General features: G+C 38.1%; 1 protein-coding gene across 1 annotated transcript; it reads right to left on the reverse strand.

Annotated features, from left to right (window-relative positions):
* Positions 1-205: 205 nt before the first annotated feature.
* LOC108371579 (uncharacterized protein K02A2.6-like) lies at positions 206-22366 on the reverse strand. The gene is made up of 4 exons (XM_017627165.1): positions 20950-22366; positions 20839-20901; positions 19296-20738; positions 206-576 (listed from the first exon to the last, which is right to left on the reverse strand). Exons 1-4 carry the CDS (start codon positions 22364-22366, stop codon positions 206-208), a joined length of 3294 nt encoding a protein of 1097 aa, XP_017482654.1.
* Between the last annotated feature and the right edge of the window lie 312 nt (positions 22367-22678).

Here is a 22678-nt window from a genome sequence, read left to right on the forward strand (position 1 = left end):
GACTTTCATCGTCGTAAATATATGTTTTTCCGATCTTTTCTTTAAACTCGACTGCGTCTTTCACATTAAACTTGGAGGACATTGTTACATTTTTGAGCACGCGGACAACATATTTACATAGGTTATAGGACGGAGAACTGATTGACGAACATATAGGTCTTAGTGGGATTCATTCTTTGTGAATTTTAGGCAGACCGTTATTCCTTTATTTTAAATCAATCACTTTGTTTGTGTACATTTTCTCTACAATTTCGTTACTTTTAGCTTGTAATTTATTCGTGGGATCACGTTTCAAAGCCCTGTATGTCGAAATATCAATGACTATTTTCTGCATCTTTGTATCGTATTCCGATTTTTCCATCATTACAGTTACGTTTCCTTTGTCCGCATTGAGAATTAAAAGTTGGTCATTGTTTTTTAGGAACGTCTTAGTAGAATGTAGGGTATCACGAATAAATCTATCTCTAATGGTGATTGTCATTTTATTCAGGTGGTCTCCTATTAATGTCGTCAGATTATTTCTTTCTATTTCCTGATTTTCTTTATCTTTAATCGTCTGTATGCAGCTTTCCTCATCTGCAATAATTTTAAAAAGTGGAAGNTGTATGTCGAAATATCATTGACTATTTTCTGCATCTTTATATCGTATTCCGATTTTTCCATCATTACAGTTACGTTTCCTTTGTCCGCATTGAGAATTAAAAGTTGGTCATTGTTTTTTAGGAACGTCTTAGTAGAATGTAGGGTATCACGAATAAATCTATCTCTAATGGTGATTGTCATTTTATTCAGGTGGTCTCCTATTAATGTCGTCAGATTATTTCTTTCTATTTCCTGATTTTCTTTATCTTTAATCGTCTGTATGCAGCTTTCCCCATCTGCAATAATTTTAAAAAGTGGAAGATCTTTCTTGGTCATTGGTAAGGCAAATTTAGGTCCTAAGGATAAGAGCCATTGAACGTCATTTGGAAGTTGTTGTGTTTTGAAACCATTCTGGTACAGCCCTAATGTTAAGTAGTTGTTTTTGTTTGTCCCTTAGCTTTTCATACTTTTTGGTTTGTCTTTTCTTAATATTTGTCGTGAGAGTGTTGATTATTTTGTTTTCAATTTCGAAAAACGCATTTGAACGCGCATACTTAGTTGTTGTTCAATCTGGGCTTTTAGGGTGTTTACCTCTTTTTTCTTTCATCGAAGTATTTCGTGTTTTATGTTGATAAGTAGATTCACTAATTTACTTTGGACTTTCTGGACATATGCAGACACTGAATTGTTGATATGTGTTGACATCTTGTTGTTGCTGGTGTTGTTGCTAATGATGTAGGCAATATTTTTAGTGGCATAGTTGATAAAATCTGGTTTTAAGCCGCTTCTTCTGCACTTTTCCAAGAATTTGGTAGATTCTGCTGTTTTTGTGATTTGCTGTGTGATATTTTGGTAGCGTTTGATGTGTTTCCTCGTCTTGATGTTATAGTTGTTTTTTATGTTAGTGTAAACATTTGACTTGATTTTATATTCTCGGTGTGCTCTCCGTTCGAACATGATTGTGTTGCTTATTGGCCGTTGAGTATAATTTAATAATTATTTTTGAGCTATAGGCCGTATGTTAAATAAAACATTAAATGTTTTTCTGTTTTATTTACTTTTTAGTTTTATTTTGGTCGATATTTCGCCTTCAGTCTGAAGGCATCTTCAGGACTAAAAAAGGAAAACAATATTTTTACATCATCACAATATAAACCAACAAAAACATACATATGCACAAGTGCATTAAAACGACTTACACTATTAGCTTTGTCCGGTCGACTAATCATATGTTAAAATGTAGAATAACAAACAAGCACGAAGAAGATATTAAACATAAACAGGAAAACTAATAGTTAAAATACAGTAATTGTTGAGATGACATACAGACTAAGAAATGGTCTTACTGTTCAGCACCTTATGTATTGTTGTTTCTATAAAAATTTTTGTTTACAATTACTGTATTTTAATTATTAGTTTTCCTGTTTATGTTTAATATCTTCTTCGTGCTTGTTTGTTATTTTACATTTTAACATATGATTAGTCGACCGGACAAAGCTAATAGTGTAAGTCGTTTTAATGCACTTGTGCATATGTATGTTTTTGTTGGTTTATATTGTGATGTTGTAAAAATATTGTTTTCCTTTTTTAGTCCTGAAGATGCCTTCAGACTGAAGGCGAAATATCGACCAAAATAAAACTAAAAAGTAAATAAAACAGAAAAACATTTAATGTTTTATTTAACATACGGCCTATAGCTCAAAAATAATTATTAATTTATAAAAAATAAAAATAAAATTAAAAATAGAAAATAAAAAAATTTTCCCTGCCCCAGGATTTGAACCTGGGACCTCAGGCTTACCACGCGAGTGCTTTGCTCTGTCGGCCATTGTGACTGCTGGAGCGTCGCGAGCAAAAAGGCAAACTTATGCTTTTCACGGGGCATGAATTGGCAGACTATCTCATCAACTGGTATGATGCTACTAGTATTTATACTAGTAGATGCAGATGCATAGCCTGACAATTGACATCTCGTAGGACATCGCAATGTTAAAATTACCAGTCGCTAACACTGAAAAAGGATAGAACGTGAACTAGTTCGGCTGAAACGCAAACCGGTAGAATTCGAGTTCACAACTAGTAGCTTTCCCTGCAGGGTTGGTTTGACCAGGGTTTGAACCCAAGTGCTGCGAAGTGGAAGCGCGCACTGCTTACCACTACACCACAGCATTTTATTCCGTGAAAAAACAAGTTCTCTTAGAAATGATAAAGAATTCTTGAAAATCTAAATTTTTTAATCTGACAACGTTGCTTCTCTTTACGAAACTGTTAATAATAATACCCAATAGTTGTTTTACCATTTTTAAATACAAGCAATTTTTTATGGGTTTCCCATTGATATTTTTGAGGGTTTTAGGGGTCCTATAAAAAGTAGTTAATAACAGAAAATGGTTAAATCAACAACTAGGTAATATTATTGAAAATCTCCAAAAGAGAATCAAAGTTTTCCGATCGAGAAATATTAATTCTCAAGAATTCTATACCATTTCTATGAAAACTTGTTTTTCCCCCGAATAAAATACATGGACAACTTTGAGTACTTTGAGCGACCCCTAAAAATTTTTTGATTTCCAAATAAACACTACTTTTTTCGGTATAGTACAATCCTAGAGGGTGGAGCATTAAAATTCTGACTTTATTTTTTTGGAGCACCCCAATGTACATACATTTACCGCTAGCTTAGAGTGAAAAATTGCTAAGTCCCAATTTAAAAATTGTATAGGTGAGGAAAAAAGTTCTTATAGCCATTTTCTTCAAGTATTTGGCAAAACTTTGTATACAACATTTTGCCTGTTTAAAGCAAAGCAAAACTCCATACGAATAAGAGGGATTCGATCTTTAAAATATTTCGTACTATTTCACAACTTTTTACTCTAAGCTAGCTGTATGTTTATTGAATTGTTATGAATATTAATTAAACTGATATATTAATGCAAATTTATTAATTTGTTACCAATTGTCTGAAAATAAAAAGAAAAGTTAACAAAATAGGTACATTTTAGGTACATTTGACAGCGAAAGGTCCAATTTGAAATATCGATTTTCCATCCCTGCTGTGTGTATCTTTAATAGGATGTGTGCTTGATGTTGCGTGGTCGCGCAGCTACATGTTGCAGTGTGATGTTGCGTTGTCATAGCAACGAATATACTGTTTAAGTATGGGATTGATTTCATATAGATCCATACAAAGTTCCAGTACTCTACCGTGAACATCTCTGAAAGAGTGTATGCAATATGAAAAATTCGCTTCCAATGGGAGGTGCGACGCCCCCTTTCCAATAACCCCCGTTTTTCCATGAGTGCAGAGTTGATTTCATATATCGTACACCTAGCGGGAAATATAACAGCTTATGGATCGTACAGATTCAACGCAGTTAATGCAAAAACAGTATTTTTTATTTAGTGTATATAATCATAAGAAGAAATCTATGCATTAATTGGATGTAAGTCCCATGAATTGGTTTAGGAAAAAAGTCGTCCTATTTTTATTATTTTTTTTTAGTTGATCCGTCTTTGGATCTAGGTATGCGACATCACCATACCAAGTTTCAGTTCTCTACGATGAGCACTTCTGCAGATATGCAGTATGAAAAATTTGGTTTGTATGGGAGGTGCCACGCCCCTTTACCAATAATCCCAATTTTTCTCCATGAGTTCCAAGTTCCAGTACTCTACAATGAACTCTTCCAGAGATATTAAATATGAATAATTCGGTTTGTATGAGAGGTGACACGCCCTTTCACTTAGTGGTATGAAATATACTTTACGACCGGTAAATATGCAAAACTGTGCATTTACTGCAAAGTATGCAAAAATATGCCAAAAATGTCGGCCGCTGTGGTGTAGTGGTAAGCAGTGCGCGCTTTCACTCATCAGCACCTGGGTTCAAGCCCTGGTCAAAGCAACATCCCAAAAAATATAGAAAAAGGTTTTTTCTTAACAGCGGTCGTCCCTCGGCAGGCAATGGCAAACCTCCGAGTGTATTTCTGCCATGAAAAACAGCTTCTCATTAAAATACAATCGCCGTTCGGAGTCGGCATAAAACTGTAGGACCCTTTGTGTGACAACATCAAGGCGCACGCCACAAGACGGAGGAGAAGCTCGGCCAAACACTAACATATGTGTAAGCGCCAATCTATTATTATTATTATGCAAAAATATGCAGTAAAGATTGAATGCCATTTTAAAGGAGATTTCATTGTTCGTAAAGATAACTTAACCATTTTCATTTCATGATGCCAAATAAAAACATGTATTTTCATGAGATTCCTAGTCCTAATTATTATACAGGGTGTCCCAGAAGGGCACGTCAAGTCGAAAGCGGGTGGCAGGCCAGGTCATAATACTTGTCACAAATATATATAGTATGTGGGACATTCCATACAATATTTACACCTTAATATTTTTTTTGGGTGAAATATATTTTTTTACATTCTTTATCGAAAAAGAAGACACCTATTTTTTATATCGTCATGATATTCGAAAATCTCGAAAAAAAATTCCCGAAATTTTGAGCTCACTGAGAAGTATCTGTTTTTAATTGTTTGCAGTTAAAAAACTATTTGTCGGAGAAAAGATAGATGAGATAGATTAAAATACAAAAAAAAATTCATTAAAAAATCGCTTTATTTTTATTAACTTCATCATGTTTGATTTTAATTTTTTTAACCTGAATAGCTGTCAAACTTTATGGAGTACGCTGTAAAAATTTGAGAATGGAAACACCATTAGATGTTACGAGAAAAAACTCGTATTTTTACAACGTACTCCATAAAGTTTGACAGCTATTCAGGTTAAAAAAGTAAAAATCAAACATGATGAAGTTAATAAAAAAAATAAAAATTAAAAAAATGCGATTTTTTAATGCAAAAATTATTTTATTTTAATCTATCTCATGCTCTAATGGAAAGCCGTGGTAATTACGCATATACCTTGATTTTCTCCGACAAATAGTTTATTAACTGCAACCAATTAAAAAAAATATACTTTTTTCGAGATTTTCGAATATCATGACGAAATAAAAAATAGGTGTCCTCTTTTTTTTCGATAAAGAATATAAAAAAATATATTTCACCCCCAAAAAAATATTGAGAAGTAAATATTGTATGGAATGACCGATATATAAAAAAATCGATGTCTTGTATTTTTAAAATTATAGGCGTTAAAAAAAAAAAAAAAAAAAAATCTACACCCCCGTTACTACAAATTTCAATTTTCTCTAAATTTTATTTTTAAATATTAGGCTTGTTCCACAAGCTACTCGAAGTCACTTCGAGTTACACATACGCGTTCCACAAGTAAGTTTTAGAATTTCTTTGATATACGCTCACAGTTTGAACCTTGATAAAAACATAACAAGGTAAAACCATTGAGAGGCAGTCTGACGTTTGCCAACAATATAATTTTAAAATCAAAACTCAAACTCACACACACATTCTCATTTTCAATCTCAAACAACAACAATTGTGAACAATTTAATTTTTTTATTTTCAATTTTATATGATTTCAAAATGTTGGCAAACGTCAGAAAAAAATCATGGCCGACGAATTGAGAGAATGAATTTATCTTGTAATGTTGTTATCATGGTTTGAACTTTGCTCGAGTTTTTCTACAGGTAGCTTGTGGAACAAACCTATTACGTATTTCTGAGTAATGCTTCTGTAAATTGTCGTCTATAATTTATAGTCAACTGCAACTTTTCAAATAAGGCATTATCATTATCATTTCTTCTCGCTCTATTACTTCACCTGATATAATTCCACCATGACTTTGTGCTAGCTTCGAAACTGGAAACTTATTTTTTTGAAATGTTCTTTAAAAAAGACGAGAACTGGTTGATGTGTCCTTCTCCACCTGCCAATAAAGCATTGTGGATTGCTACTTTTTATAGATATGTGTGTGTGTATAGCTTTAGCATTTAAACGTCTTTGTTGGAAACAGTTTTTTTGTACAGGAATTGTTTGTTTATGTTATGTTGAAATCATTGGGACGCCGTTTTCTTCCATTTCTCAAAAGGCACCAAAACATTTATGTAATACAGTGAACCGGGGTGGCATGAATGCTTAATGAGCATAAAAATATGAAAATACAAAAAGAAGAAGTAACTGTAAATCATATATTAATTACACATCTGCTGCAATGTTCGTTTGGAGCTAAATCGGTCGAAAAAAGAGCTAAATAATGAGTCAAACTTTCTGAAATGGTCCACCAAAAATTAAGTATTAGAATTTCAAATATGTTTTGGCAGATATTCAAAGGTCTATATGTGAAAATAAATGTCTTAAAATATTTTTTGAAAATTTCAATTTTTCAAAAATTTATTCATATATGAATTTTTGACCTTCTCTTCATCAATTTTATGTATTAATTGCTATATTTCCGTAAATATTCAATGAAAAATAACCAAATTTTAATGGTGTATTCAGAAAAAGTAGCAGAATCGAAGAAAATATTCATACTGAAAAAATTTAATTTTATAATAGTATTAAATAATAATAAATTTCCCAATAANTAATGGTGTATTCAGAAAAAGTAGCAGAATCGAAGAAAATATTCATACTGGAAAAATTTAATTTTATAATAGTATTAAATAATAATAAATTTCCCAATAAACAATTGACAATTTAACAGACTTCTCCTTGTGTTAAACAAAAAAAAAAATGTACGATCTTATTTTATGAAGTATACACTAACCATTCGTGCAAAAATATTTTAGTGCACTCTATCCCATAAAAAAGTACGAATGTTCAAACATTACCGTGGTTACGCGAAACCACTACCGCTGGCACGCAGCGCCGGTAAACCTGGGCTCGTTCGTCGTTGCATGCGTATCTTTTTATTTTGTTATTTAATTACAACGTTGATTTCTTATTTTTTATTTTTACAATTACATATTCTGAGTGGCTTGAAAAAATCTTGCATTCTAAACAATTTGAAGCAAAGGGTTTGTAGCAATGATGGTTTTGGCTCTAGGAAAACGTTTCGCCAACACCTTCCCTGTTTTTTATATTCATCTAAAGTACAAAAGTCAAAATCAGTCGAACAATTTTGGGTCGAAAGAATAGTTTTGTCATGTAGACTAGCGCAGTATGCATTTTTCAACGCAGCCACCAATGCCAAAGCTCCTTTTCCGTGGGCAGTGACACTGATATACGCGATTCTCATTTGTTTAACGGACGCGTCGTCTGTAGTAGAGGTATACAATATTATAAATGCAGTAATGAATCAAATTCACTTGACAGTAAAAAAAGTGAAATCAATGCTTGCCCGCCATCAAAACAAACACTGTAGTGTCGCTGCTAACTATAACTCCAGCAATGACAGTATTTGTTTGCTTATTGCAAATACTGGTTTACAATAAAGAGAGCAAAGTAACGGGGCAGTACAGCGAGTGCAGTAAAACAGTTGGGTGTGAAGTGAACGGCAACAGTGTGTTCCATGTTAGTCATTTTGTGTTAGAACGCCGTGATACTAGTATCAACTATTATTTTATAAACAGCATTTCAAATCATTTATGCACATCTCTAGTCTGTACACAAGATTCTCAGAATTTCGAAAATAAATTGAGGCACTGAGATTTCAATAATTATTAATATAAAGAATTAATCGTAAGAATTATTAATATATGTAATAATAATATACCTATATGCTTTTTAAAACGTAAGCATGCAACGACGAACGGGTCCAGGTTTATCGGCGCTGCGTTCCAACGTCGATAGTGGTTTCGCGTATCCTCTTCTCTTCTTCTTTTTTGGCGCTGTAACCGCCTAAGCGATTTTGGCCGAATTCAGCAAAGCACGCCAGTCGTTTCTCCTCTGTGCCAACTGACGCCAATTGGAAACGCCAAGTGAAGCCAAGTCCTTCTCTACCTGATCTTTCCATCGCAGTGGAGGCCTCCCTCTTCCTCTGCTACCACCAGCGGGTTCCGAGTTGAATACTTTCAGAGCTGGAGCGTCGGTGTCCATTCGAACGACATGACCAAGCCAGCGGAGCCGCTGTATTTTAATTCGCTGCACTATGTCCATATCGTTGTAAAGCTCATACAGCTCATCGTTCCATCGTCTGCGGTACTCGCCGTACCCAACGCGTAAAGGACCGTAAATCTTCCGCAAAATCTTTCTCTCAAACACCCCAAGAGCCGCCTCATCGGATGTTGTCATTGTCCATGCTTCTGCGCCATATACCAGCACGGGCATGATGAGTGACTTATAGAGCGTGGTTTTCGTACGTCGAGAGAGGACTTTACTCCTGAATTGCCTACTCAGTCCAAAGTAGCACTTGTTGGCAAGAGTGATTCTACGTTGGATTTCAATGCTGACATTATTATCGGTGTTAATGCTTGTTCCCAAGTAAACGAAATTCTCTACTTTCTCGAAATTGTAACTGTCAACAGTGACGTGGGTGCCAAGGCGCGAATGTGCTGACTGTTTGTTTGATGACAGGAGATACTTCGTCTTGTCCTCGTTTACCACCAGACCCATGCGCTTTGCTTCCCTATCCAACTTGGAAAAGGTAGAACAGACTTCGCGGTTTTTGTTACCGATGATGTCGATGTCATCGGCATAAGCCAGCAATTGCACGCTCTTGTAGTAAATTGTTCCTGAGCGGTTCAGTTCTGCAGCTCTTATTATCTTCTCCAACATCAGATTAAAGAAGTTACATGAAAGGGAGTCGCCCTGTCTGAAACCCCGTTTTGTGGCGAACGGCTCGGAGAGGTCCTTTCCAATTCTGACGGAGCTGGTGGTATTGCTCAACGCGTATTCACGGTAAGGTTTAAACATTCGTACTTTTTTATGGGATAGAGTGCACTAAAATATTTTTGCACGAATGGTTAGTGTACGCTTCATAAAATAAGATCGTAAAGTTTTTTTTTGTTTAACACAAGGAGAAGTCTGTTAAATTGTCAATTGTTCATTGGGAAATTTATTATTATTTAATACTATTAAAAAATAAAATTTTTCCAGTATGAATACTGTTTCGATTCTGCTACTTTTTCTGAATCACCATTAAAATTTAGTTATTTTTGATTGCATATTCACAGAAATATAGCAATTAATATATAAAATTGATGAAAAGAAGGTCAAAAATTAATTTATGAATAAATTTTTGAAAAATTGAAATTTTCAAAAAATATTTTAAGACATTAGTTTTCACATATAGACCTTTGAATATCTGCCAAAACATATGTGAAATTCTACTACTTAATTTTTAGTGGCCCGTTTCAGAAAGTTTGGCTCAATACTAATAGCAGCTCAAATGAAGAGCTATTTTTTTTTAAGTTGAGCATTTACATTTTTCGCAATTTTAATAAAAATAATGAATTTTATATGTTTAAGTGCTGAAAAAAACTTACAACCAAAACAAGGTGCATATATTTCGAATCCATTGCTACGGCACTTTTCACACTTATATGTATGCATATCTATACTAATTATATAAAGAGAAGTCCCTTTTTTTGCAACAGGTAAAATCGCGAACAGCTGGCCGGATTTTCATAAAATTTTGTGTATAAATAGCTNCTTAGGATAAACTCAAAAAGTGACTCTCCTCGCGGGTTTGTGTCCGAGCTGACCCAAACTCGCCTCGAAGTCGCATCGGACCCCAAGATTACGCCAGCTTTTCTACGTTTGGCTTCCACTGGAGCGCTCCGCGGCAGGATTGGAGGTGGCCCCACATCATCTTCGTTCGGCATATAGGCGGATACTAGCCAGAGTTCTGCAGCCTCTACTTCCAGCCTAATCATCACCATATCCTCATTGCTGAAATTATGCAAAATAAAAGATTTTAGTTCACCTCTGATTAACATGTAGGCCTACCTGTTCTACCTACATTGTTCGCCACTATAAGCTTGTAGCTCCTTGTTCTGATTCCAGAGATATCGCTACTGCTCAGCCACGTCTCCTAGATTAGAACCACGTCAGCCCCACCTTACTCAAAGTGGAGCAAAAGATTAATCTGCATAATTTTCATTCTCCAGAATACTCTCCTTGAGCGCTAGTTCCGTGCTCTCACCTTTTACATCGACCCCACCGAAGACCCTCTCGAGACTGAAGACGGACCCCACGGCAGAGGAGCCGCCCCTTATACTCTCAGCATCCGATGGAGCAGAGTTTCCCAACTCCATGCTGGCGGAGTCAACGGCCTCCCTTCCTTCCTCCGATGCTGCTGGAGGCAAAGGGTCATCAGCTTATCAGAAGTATTCCTTCGATCTCCCTTGGAGAGGTAAGCTCCGTAGGGAGCCATAACCGAGCTCGTGGCTAAATCGGAAGATCCGCTTTGTCCACGGCCACTAGCTTGGCACCCTTCCAAACCTCCCACACCAGGGAGACTGCCTTCTCGTACAAAGCTGTCGACGGCTCGTCGGCGCACCTCGTGGGCTTATGCAGCCCATGGTGGTATCCGGCACTCTCACACCTAGTCGGTGGCCCTTGACCACCCTCATAAATACCGCCGACATGGCGACCGCCTCACGCTTCCAGTCTTCGTGAGTTATAGCGCCGTCCTCTCTGCTGCGGTCCATGACCCCTAATTCCACAGAGCCGGCGAGATTAGCGATTTCGCTAAACGTAGGTGCCGACCCCGTGCGAAGTTTTTTACCGGTAGAGGTTTCCCGCTCCCGCGACCTTTCCCGCTTCATAGTCGGTATCGACGCATTCGCGCCTTCGGCTGCCTTCGCCTGTGCATATGTCGCAGACTCCGCATCGCCGACCACCTTTTTAGCCCATTCGAGCGTTCAGGCATGTTGATCAGTAATTTGACCAGCACACTGATCGCATTAGCGTTCTAAAATTTCGGCGGCCATGCGATGGTCCGAGCGAGTCTTTCTCGTCGTGGTGGCGCGCGGCTAAGGCCTCCCCTGAGTTACCCCATCCGAGGTCCTCGAAGCTCCGAAGGCACGCGGCGAGAGGCCCTTGCTGGTCCTGGCAGTTCCGCCACGCACTACCCCCAGATACTCCATGCCATTTCGCACAAGCGCTACCCGCTACCGGCAGAATTTCGGNGCGGCTAAGGCCTCCCCTGAGTTACCCCATCCGAGGTCCTCGAAGCTCCGAAGGCACGCGGCGAGAGGCCCCTGCTGGTCCTGGCAGTTCCGCCACGCACTACCCCCAGATACTCCATGCCATTTCGCACAAGCGCTACCCGCTACCGGCAGAATTTCGCCGTTTATACCCGACATACAAGAACGAGCTGGCTTCGACCCCCCCGAGAAACCGGCCATGCCGGCCTTACTTAGGCCCTTATCGCAAGGCGATTTCGCCTCCACAGGGGAAGAAATCACACCCCCCCACCGGGCAGAGGCAGCTTTCGGTGTAGACTTCGACGACCCTCCGCGGCTCAAAACTTTGTCGGTANCCGTTTATACCCGACATACAAGAACGAGCTGGCTTCGACCCCCCCGAGAAACCGGCCATGCCGGCCTTACTTAGGCCCTTATCGCAAGGCGATTTCGCCTCCACAGGGGAAGAAATCACACCCCCCCACCGGGCAGAGGCAGCTTTCGGTGTAGACTTCGACGACCCTCCGCGGCTCAAAACTTTGTCGGTAGGCCTCTTCGAAACCCCCAACCGGGGTAGAGAAAGCTTTGGATGCCAGCTCTGACTACACAGGTTTACAAAAAAAAAAGTGTATGCATATTAAGCCAAACCTATATATCCCTATGTTATTCAACATGCTGAATGCGAATCCGAAGTCCGTTAGCCTCCATAACGTCAAGGTTCGTGGTCATTTGAAGGTCAAGTAGGGAAAAATTCATTGAATAAACATGAAAATTCAATAAAATTCATCGGAATTTGACCCNAAAAAAAAAAGTGTATGCATATTAAGCCAAACCTATATATCCCTATGTTATTCAACATGCTGAATGCGAATCCGAAGTCCGTTAGCCTCCATAACGTCAAGGTTCGTGGTCATTTGAAGGTCAAGTAGGGAAAAATTCATTGAATAAACATGAAAATTCAATAAAATTCATCGGAACTTGACCTTGGGATGACCTTGGCATGACCTCCAGATGACCTTGAGGAATCATGGGACCTTCATACTCGGTTTCAGTGACAACAAAAACAATTTTTTTTTTTAATTTTTATTGAATAAATTGTATGACCTATTTGACCTTCAAATGACCTCGAAGCTGACATTATGGAGGTTAACGGACCTCGGATTCGGGTTCAACGAATGTAAAACCTTATGTATATGAATTTTCAGGTTTATTCAATGAATTTTTCCCTACTTGACCTTCAACTGACCACGAACCTGACGTGGTGGAGACTAACGGACTTCGGATTCGCATTCAGCGTGTCGAATAACATGGGGATATATAGGTTTGGTTTAATATGCATAAGCTTTTTTTTTGTAAACCTGTGCTATCCTCCGCTGCTCGTAGTTTTATTAGTTTTTTGTTTGATTCTTTAGTTGTATTCATCTTGTTCGTATGACCACCTGCCCGACGAGGCGGGCGCAGTGGTCTAAGCAGTATAAGGGGCTGGCTGCAAACCCTCCAATGGGCACGGTGCCGCTTAACACCCTGGAGTGCACTCGCCCATTACTCAGAGATACGGTTGCACTGCCATCCGCTGATAAGGACTGATCATATTTCGACTAAGTCCCCGCACCAACGACAAGGCGGCAATTTAATAGTGTTCGATTTATTTTTGGAAACGAAACATGTTTTGCAAGTTCTTGATCATTTCTACATTCTTTCTTCAAATATTTCTTTTTTTTTTTTTCTTTTTGGGTTTGGTTTTTTGCATCGTGTATTTACTATATTCGCAATTTTAAATTTTTTGATAAAAGCAATTGGTGGTGATTCATGATTGTGAGTTGATTAATAGAAATGGGGATTTGGCAATAACCTCTTTCGTCTATGGAAACAACACTTGCGGGGCAATGTTTATTGTAACAACATTCATATCTCACGAACGATGCAAGAACATTTTTTTCTTTGAATCGACATACTTTAAGCATTGTTTCGTTTTTGAAAAGGTAAAAATGACAATTGACTTTATTTCGCACCCGTATGCGAAATAGTTTCAATGGACCTAATTTCCGTTGATCTTGTTACCTGTCATCTTTTGTTTAACAAAGGCGTCCAATGGCATTTTAACCCGCCACATTCGCAGCAAATGTAAAGGCACTAAAACATAACTTGAAACGTATTTGCAATGGTACGCCGCTCAATTTTGATGAACTATTCACAGTACTGAGACAGAGACGACTTAGCCGTATTAACCCCTGGCTATTTTCTGATCGACGATTCATTACTGCCTCCGCCTGAACTAGCTATTTTAGATGTCTCGCCGACTCGACAGTTTTTGAAGCGCTGGTCTCCAGATAGACTTAGTCATTTACAATCGCGACCAAAGTGGTGCAATCAACAACGGAACTTGAAAGTAAATGATGTTGTCTTCGTGAAAGATGATCGTTTACCACCAAAGCAATAGGTACTTGGAAGAATCCTAGATACTCATCCTGGAAGCGATGACTTAGTGCGTGTTGTTACCATCCTTCCCAAAAATGGAAATTATAAACGTTAGGTGTAAATGATTTCTCGTTTACCCATAGATACACCCTATTAGCCTCTTTCTCTTTATTTCCCCAACAGATACTAGCAAATATAACAGTAGCATCAAGATAGCATAGAAACTATATAACAGCTGCGTTTATCATTTATCGTCAATTCTCTACGGATCATTTATCGACTATGGTTATTCGTATGCCACAAATATGACATATCGGGCCGGCATGTGTGGACGCACCCCTGCAGTGAAAAGCCAAACCAGTCAGTAAAAATACCAGTTCATTAACTAGTATGTGCTAAATCTGTGGCCTACCAGTTCGATGATTTTGTGAACTTAAGCGTTCAGCGACATTTCCCTTTGAATTGACAAAACCAAATACAACACGCAATTAAATGCTTTTCTTACAAATTTCGGTTGTGGCGTCGAGTGAAGACTGACTGTTCTGGTGCTGGGATCGCAGGTTCGAGTCCGATTAGAGGTGGTTAAGATTGTTAAAATTAATTCAAAGTAAGTCAATATAGTTATTTCAATTTAAATATAGATAATAAATTAATATAGGAAGAAATAATTATGCCATAAAACAAGAAACTAATAAAAATCTTTTTTGTGTATTAAATTTAAAACTTACAACAAAAGCCCTAAATAAAAAAAGTAAATTAAAATAAGTAAATAAAAATAAATAAATAAAAATTAAATAATAATAAAGAATAAAAAATAAATAAAACTAATAAAAATAAAATAAAAACTCCCTGCGCCAGGGATTGAACCCCGGATCTCAGTAATACCACGCCAGTGCTCTGCTCTGTCGGCCATTGCCACTGTTGCAGTGCCGCGGGGAAAATGGCATACTTATGCTTTTCACGGGGGATGAATTGGCACACGATCTCATCAACTAGTATGATGCTACTAGTATTTCTACTGGTAGATGCTTTTGCATAGCCTGACAATTGACATTTCGTAGGACATCGCCATGTTAAAAATATCAATCGTTTGCATTGAAAAAGGATAGAACGTGAACTAGTTGGGCTGAAAAGTAATAGTTCACACAGGCCCGGATTAACAGCAGGGCCGACGGGGCCGCGGCCTGGGGCCCCCACATTTGGAGGGCCCCCACAAGATGAAATGAATATGTATATAAAAATATAAAAAATGTAAAAAAATTGAAATGATAAAAAAATAGAAAATAATGGTTTAAAGAATTTCTCTGAAATGTAGATATTTTAATAAAATATTAGAAGGTGAACACTCTGCGATGTAATCGCAACTTGTGAAGCACTTATCCAATTCTATAATTTTTTTAAACTTGAAGTTTATTGTGCGAAGCTTAGGCTACGCAATCGGAGCCCTTTTGAAACCTTCTATTTGTATAACAACAACAACAACAACAACAACATTTTTAGAACACATAATATATATTTATACACTTTCTTATGCAATACGAACTCGTACACTTTTCTTTGTTCAAACAATTGATCTTTTTCCATCTCATACCTAATAATAATTGATCCTAATTCATTTTATTTTGCAATCAACTTAGTTTATATTCTCATATATACTCACGGAAACAGTGATAGACTTCTGGATTAAGCGAGGGTCAACCGAATTGCAGCACTGCGAAGAAGAAGTTTTAGAGAAATTTTCCTTGCCTCAACTACGAAATGATGGATACGCAGATCGAAAATGCAGTAAAATCCTTTTTCAGCGAATACTTCCTAATCAGGAAAGGCTTACCCGTTCTTGGCTTTGTTTTTCACCTTCGACTGGCAAAATATACTGCTTTGTTTGTACACTGATTAAACGTGGATTTTGCGATTGAAAACACGCTTCAGAACGGGTTGCCGCACATGAGAAATCAAAAAATCATGTTGATGCAACTGTAGCATATGCAACCAGGGCGAATCATTACGCTTGTTTAGATCAGGCGCTCCAACAACAGGTTTGTTTCACACATATGTTTGTTTCACACAAACTGTAGTTCGGTTCTAGATTATTGAAAATTAACACTTTTGTTGGTGACATGCAAACAGCCATCAAATCTCTTCAGAATCCTGCAATCACCCTGCGGACTGCTGTTAACAGTCTCGTATCTTTGCAGTCATTTATGAAATCCAAAAGAGATGCGTTTGATACGTACGAAGAAGCTGCGAAAGATTTGTCCGAAGTCAGCGACTATGAAAATGTCCGAGTGAGATCAGCAAATGTTCGCTTGCAACCCCTTGGCTCTCAGGTGTCGGCAGTACAACTTTCAGCAAGGGACAAATTTCGCACCGAAGCTTTTCTCCCAGTTATTGATAAATTGACAAGTGCACTTGAAGACAAAATTTCATGCTACAAGCTGGTCTTTGAGCGATTCAATTTTATTGGTGAGCTAATGCTCATGGAATCAGAAGACATCAATTTGCATGCTAAAAAGCTTGTGGAAACATACCCAAATGATCTTGAATCATCTTTAGGGAACGAGCTCATACAACTTCGAGATTTCGCGTATCTTCACGAAAAAAGAGAGAACGAATCAACTGAGCTGTTTTTGTACCGCATCATCAAAGAAAACAATCTTCAGTCTACATTTGTTAATTCAGAAATTATTCTACGTTTATATCTGTCTATGATGGTAACAAATTGCACGAGTGAAAGATCTTTCTCCAAGATGAAATTAATCAAAAGTCGACTTCCATCATGTATGGGTGAAAACCGACTTGTGCATTTGGTTCTCTTGTGCTCCGAAAGAGATATACTGCGCGAACTAAGTTTCGATGATATCATTGCTGTATTTGCAGCAAAAAAATCACGGAAAGAGTCGTTTCAGTAAAGGAGTATCCTTTTATTGGTGTAATATACTGTGAACATGTTTTAATGATGAAGTATTTATTCCCTTGTTACTTTAATCAATGCGTCATCTTATTCTCTAACCTTATAATTATCTACTGCAAACTATATTTTTTTTTTTCTGAAAGAATAGTTTGAGATTGAGACTTTAAAAAGGGGCCCCCACACGTATCCCGGCCCCGGGGCCCCCACATTCTTAATCCGGCCCTGAGTTCACAACTAGTAGCTTTAACTGCAGGGATGCGATAGCTTCCTCATAGTGGGTCAATGATCCGCTCTTACGCCTGCACTAAATATATAAACGCATATGTGTACATTGGGGTGGTCCTTAGTCATATGGCACATTTTAGTTTTAATTTGGGTTAGGTCGCACCCTCCGGATTGGTGAATATTAATGAAAAAATGTGTTGTCCAAAATTTTAGGTCAATCGGAGAAGTGAAGGCGTCACAAAAATTTGAAATACATACGTTGTCCTTTGCTTAACATCAAATTTTTAAAGGTATTTATTTCGAAATAAAATAATGTGAGCAATGATTATACCCTTTCAGCCTGTTTGATTGAAAAGGCGTGGCCGCCACCTTTTTGAACAGTTGAAATTTTTAAAGTTTTCCTCTTAAGTAACACTGTGGCTGCCCTGGTTTGAATCATGCAAGAAAAATGCAAACTATCTTTAAATTAGATTTCAAAGCTAAAGCCTTACAGCCATACCGAATTAGCGCGTTGAGCGTTACGCTAATAAAAATGTAACTGAAACAAATCTGGCAAGCGCATCGCTCAACCCTCTTAGTGTGTTTTATGCAATAAGTAGCATGAATTCAGTATGTAGTCTTTCGATGTGACAAGTAATTCAAAGAAATTAAGAACATGATAATTATACGGATTTCAAAGTTTCTGATGCTGTGCTGCTTTAGATCGTTTCCGAACTTAGAACTGCGCGAAGATGTTGAGGTTTTTCACGGTTAAGCTCACGAAAAACGGCTTTAATGTTATTTGCTGTATGCCATTTAGAGCTATTCTTACCCTTCAAATGTTAGATTCCGATTTCAAAAAAATTTAACACGATGCTAAGGAGGCCAAGCACAATGTGTGTATCAAATTTGGTCCAGATCGGTCAAGCAGCTTTTGAGATACGCATATATGACTCAAGTGGGCGGTCCCACGCCCATTTTCCAAAAATTTAATGAAAATAGATTTTTTGTTTAAGAACTATTGTATATATCAGTTTCGAGTAAATATTGATGAACTCCTTAGCAAAATCTCCACGTCCGGTACATACACGCATATAAATTCAAGGCAGTATTTTTGCTTAAATTGCTTAACTTCGACAATTTCTATACCATCGCATTACGTGAGTATCAATTTATTCGAAAATAAATATTCCTTTAGATAAATATCCCATATTTGGCAACTATCATAGACATTTTTGAAATAAGCGATGATCAAAGTTCAAAAAATTAAGAAAAATTTTAAATTTAACCGACGAAAACTCCCAACAAGCTAAGTCTAACAGTATATTGTTATACATAATTTTATTGGTCTATAAATCCTCTTTTCAAAACTTGTTCGATTTTTCAAATTTGACGGAAATTAGTCAAGCTATTAATAGATAAGTGCATCAAGTACGATGTAGGATGTACCTCCAGTTAGCGTTAACTAGACATGGAGCAAACGGCCCTTAGTATGATTTCGAACAAAAGATTCAATGGTGCTATGCATAGAATCAACTGGCATCATAATATGGCCTGGAAGTAAATGTGTTATCTTAATCTTATTTATGAAGGTCGAAGAATTAAAAAAATATGACAGCCTTGCTATTACGGCTTCGTTACGGTTTTGACCAGCGTAACTGTCGCAATAAAATACTAGTTTACAACGAGAATTTCGTGACTGAAACCGAACTAGTTCGAAAATTACCTGACTTGTACCAAGTTGAGTACGATTTATTCATGCCCTGTTTTATTTGACTTCGACAATTTAATACAACAGAGTACACAAAATACTATAACTTTTATTTGGGTATATTGTTTTTTTTTTTTTTTAATTGTACTTGAATTCATTTGTTGGATCTGTTTACAATTATTATATATTTCAGTAAACTCGCTACAATGGTTGGATTGCGACTGACTTTATTCTACAAATTCGTTTTTGATACAAGTGTTTTACCTAGTGTTCATTTCGTTATTCGTTCGCCTGTGTGTATGTATGTGTACGTAGAATATTATGCTTAAGTGCCTAAGTGTATCTCTCATATATGTACATAACATCTCTCTCTCCCCTAAGGTTTACAATGTTTCAGTTACAAGAGTTAGAATTGAATTAATGGTTGCAATGTACATACATATTTATGATAATAAACGTTTTGGTATTTTACGTTGCCTTTGCGAACGGCGCAGCATGGTCTCGGGTGATTCCAGTGTTGTTGTTGTCGATGTCGGCTTTTGTGATGTGTCTGACTGTAGGTTTTTGTTAGCCTCTTCTCCGCCCTTTCCACGAAGTGTTTCTTCAGGTGGTGCCTCGACAGGTTGATGTGGTTGAGATGATGATTGCGATGAGTGATTTGTGACCGCATCTGGAGTCTGATGTGACGATAATGAATGATTCTGAGCTCTTCCCATTTGTTCGCTGACTGGACCTCCCGCTAGCATTCCTGTTGCTTTAGAAGAATCTTCCGGCGTATCGTCGATTGATACTCTTGATCTTCGCATTTGGTCGATATGTCTCGTCCATTTTCGACCGTCGTCGAGTCTGACACTATAATGCAAATCGCCTTTATTTGCCTCAACTACTCCAAATTTCCATTTGGGCTTTGACAGGTAATCGCGTACTGCTACTCTTTCCCCTATGTCAATCCTCTTTGTTGGTAGTGTCTTACCGAATTTCGCTTGATCATTTTGCGGCAAAAGTAAATCCAAACGTGTTTGTATTTGCCGCCCTAGCATAAGCATCGATGGCGATTTGTTAGTTACTGGGTGAATGGTTCGCCTGTAAGCTATAAGTATCTTTGAAAGCTCGCTTTTCAGCGATTCTGGTGTGCAATTTGCTGCGATAAGTTTATTCTTAATCGTTTGTACATAACGTTCTGCTTGACCGTTTGTTGCTGGGTGATACGGTGCTCCTTGCTTATGGATGACTCCATTTTCCTTCAAAAATTTTTGAAATTCGGTCGAGTTGAACTGTCTTCCGTGATCACTTACCAAGACATTTGTTACACCAAACTGCGCAAATATCTCGCGACATTTTTCAACCGTTGTTTCGGTGGTCATGTTTGAAGTTAAATGAACTTCCGGCCATTTGCTAAATGCGTCAATTAAAATAAACAAATATTTACCCATTACCGGACCGGCATAATCTACGTGTACTCGTTCAAAAACTTTTCCGGGTGTTTTCCAACTGTGTACTGGCATTGTTCTTTTAGGGTCTGGTCGGGTGACTTGGCATGCAATGCACTTTTGCACCACATTCTCGATGTCCTTATGCATTTGATACCACCATACGTAGGCTCTGGCCAAACTTTTCATTCTGACCACACCGAAATGAGCCGTGTGCAATTCGTCCAGTACTCTTTGTCGTAGATTATTTGGAATGTATACGCGCACTCCCCTCAGTATACAGTCATTATGTAAAGTAAATTCGTGTTGTTCGATGCCAAATCGATCTTTTGCCTCGCACTTTCTGCCATACTTCAAACCCTCATAAAGTCGTCTTATTGTTTCGTCCGCTTTCGTTTCACGCTGAAGTTCCGCTACCGTTACCGGCAAATTTTCGAACAACTCTTCTTCCACCACATAAACTTCTTCCACCTGTTCGTATGTGGCTGCATTGGGTAACCGCGAAAGAGCATCTGCGTTCCCATTCTCTTTCGAACGCTTGCATTTGATTTTGTAGTCAAACTGTTCCAAATATAACGCGCATACGAGTTGCTGAGTTTATCGGTATGCCTCTACCAGGTGAAAATATTTGTGATATCGCCCGATTATCTGTAACGAGCGTAAATTGTCTTCCATATAAATATTGGTAAAACTTACGTATTCCGAAAATAATTGCGTATGCCTCTTTGTCGAGCTGCGAATAGCGTTGTTGCACTTTGCTTAAAGTCTGTGACGCGAACTGAATCGGTCTCTCAGTGCCATCTTCATACATGTGGCTAAGGACCGCCCCTACCCCGATTGGGCTAGCATCCACAGCTAACGTGATCGGCAACTTTGAATCGTAGTGGGCAAGAATTACGTTTGATTGCATTTGCTTTTTTATTTCCTCGAACGCCACTTTGCACTTTTTGTCGAATGACCAAGTCACTTTGTCTAGCAGCAATCTATTGATTGGGTGAACTATGTCGCTTAAGTTTTTAACGAATCTGCCATAATAGTTCACGAGCCCCATGAATGCACGAACTTCTTCACGGTTTGTTGGAACTTTCATATTCTGTATAGCCTGGATCTTGTTGCTCATTCGACGAATGCCTTCTTTGCTTATTACGTACCCGCAGTATTCTATACTGTCCTTCAAAAATTGAGATTTTTCCAAGTTAACATGCATGTTGTAGTGATCGAGCCTTTTAAGTACTTCCTCGACACGTTGTATGTGTGTATCATCATCTGGCGCTGTCACCTTTATATCGTCCAAAAACACCGATACTCCCGGAATATCTCCTATAGCCTGTTCCATTAATCGCTGCCATTTTGCCGGTGTACTGGCGATGCCGAACATCATACGATTTGGTTGGTACAATCCCCTGTGTGTGTTGAGCGTAAGAAGGTGCCTATCGTCTGGATGTACCTCTAGTTGAAGGTATGCTGTTGCCAAGTCGATTTTCGAAAACCGTACGCCACCTGCCATTTTGCTAAACAGCTCATCTACTGTTGGTAGTGGGTGTTCATCGACCAATAAAACCGGGTTCAGCGTAACTTTATAGTCCCCGCATATTCGGACTCCACCACCCTTTTTCAGCACCACGACAATTGGCGTAGCCCATTCGCTGGTTTCAACCTTCTTAAGAAGACCTTCTGCTACTTGTGCATCTAATTGCTTCTCCACTGCTTCCATTAACGGAAAAGGAACTCTTCGGTGCTTCACAAACTTCGGCGCTGCATTAGGTTTTAAGTACAAACGAGCTTGCAAGTCTTTGATTTTTCCGGTAGTGGTCGAAAACACATCCGAGTATTTACTAATTAAATTTTCAATTTGACTGCTTCTCTGATTTTGCTGTATCTGGTTAACATTTTGCACAATAACTGTATCATTATTTATTATTTTGTTCCAATCTAATCTAATCTCGCGTAGCCATTTTCTGCCTAGAAGTGGCTTGCGGTCAGAACGCACTACATATAGTTTCAGTATTTTGTCACATCTCTCAATTGAAACTCGCACCCAGCTATAGCCCAGACATTCCAAAGGTGTTCCGCAATAGCTTACTAGTTCCGTTTTAGTGGTATTCAATTGCATGTCGGTGAAATACTTTCTTAAATCTTTATCACTTATGATTGAGACGGGGGAACCAGTATCCACCTCAAACGTGATGTTTTCGTTATTTACTCGCACCTCGCACACAATTTTTCTTCGTATGTTGTTAACCTCAACCGCTTCTACGTTAAACAATTCCTCCACTGCTGTTGACTTGTTTTCCTCAATTTGGTCAACTCGTTTTCTTTGCTTTTTTGTTTGAAACACATTTTCTTCAAATGGCCCTTTTTGTTGCAAAAATTACACACATACTCTTGAAATCTGCAGCTGTCAGACAAGTGCGCGGTGCAGCCA

The sequence above is a fragment of the Rhagoletis zephyria genome, unplaced genomic scaffold (genome assembly GCF_001687245.7).
Source record: "Rhagoletis zephyria isolate East Lansing unplaced genomic scaffold, Rhagoletis_zephyria_1.1 Rzeph_scaffold_05085, whole genome shotgun sequence".
Lineage (NCBI taxonomy): Eukaryota > Metazoa > Arthropoda > Insecta > Diptera > Tephritidae > Rhagoletis > Rhagoletis zephyria.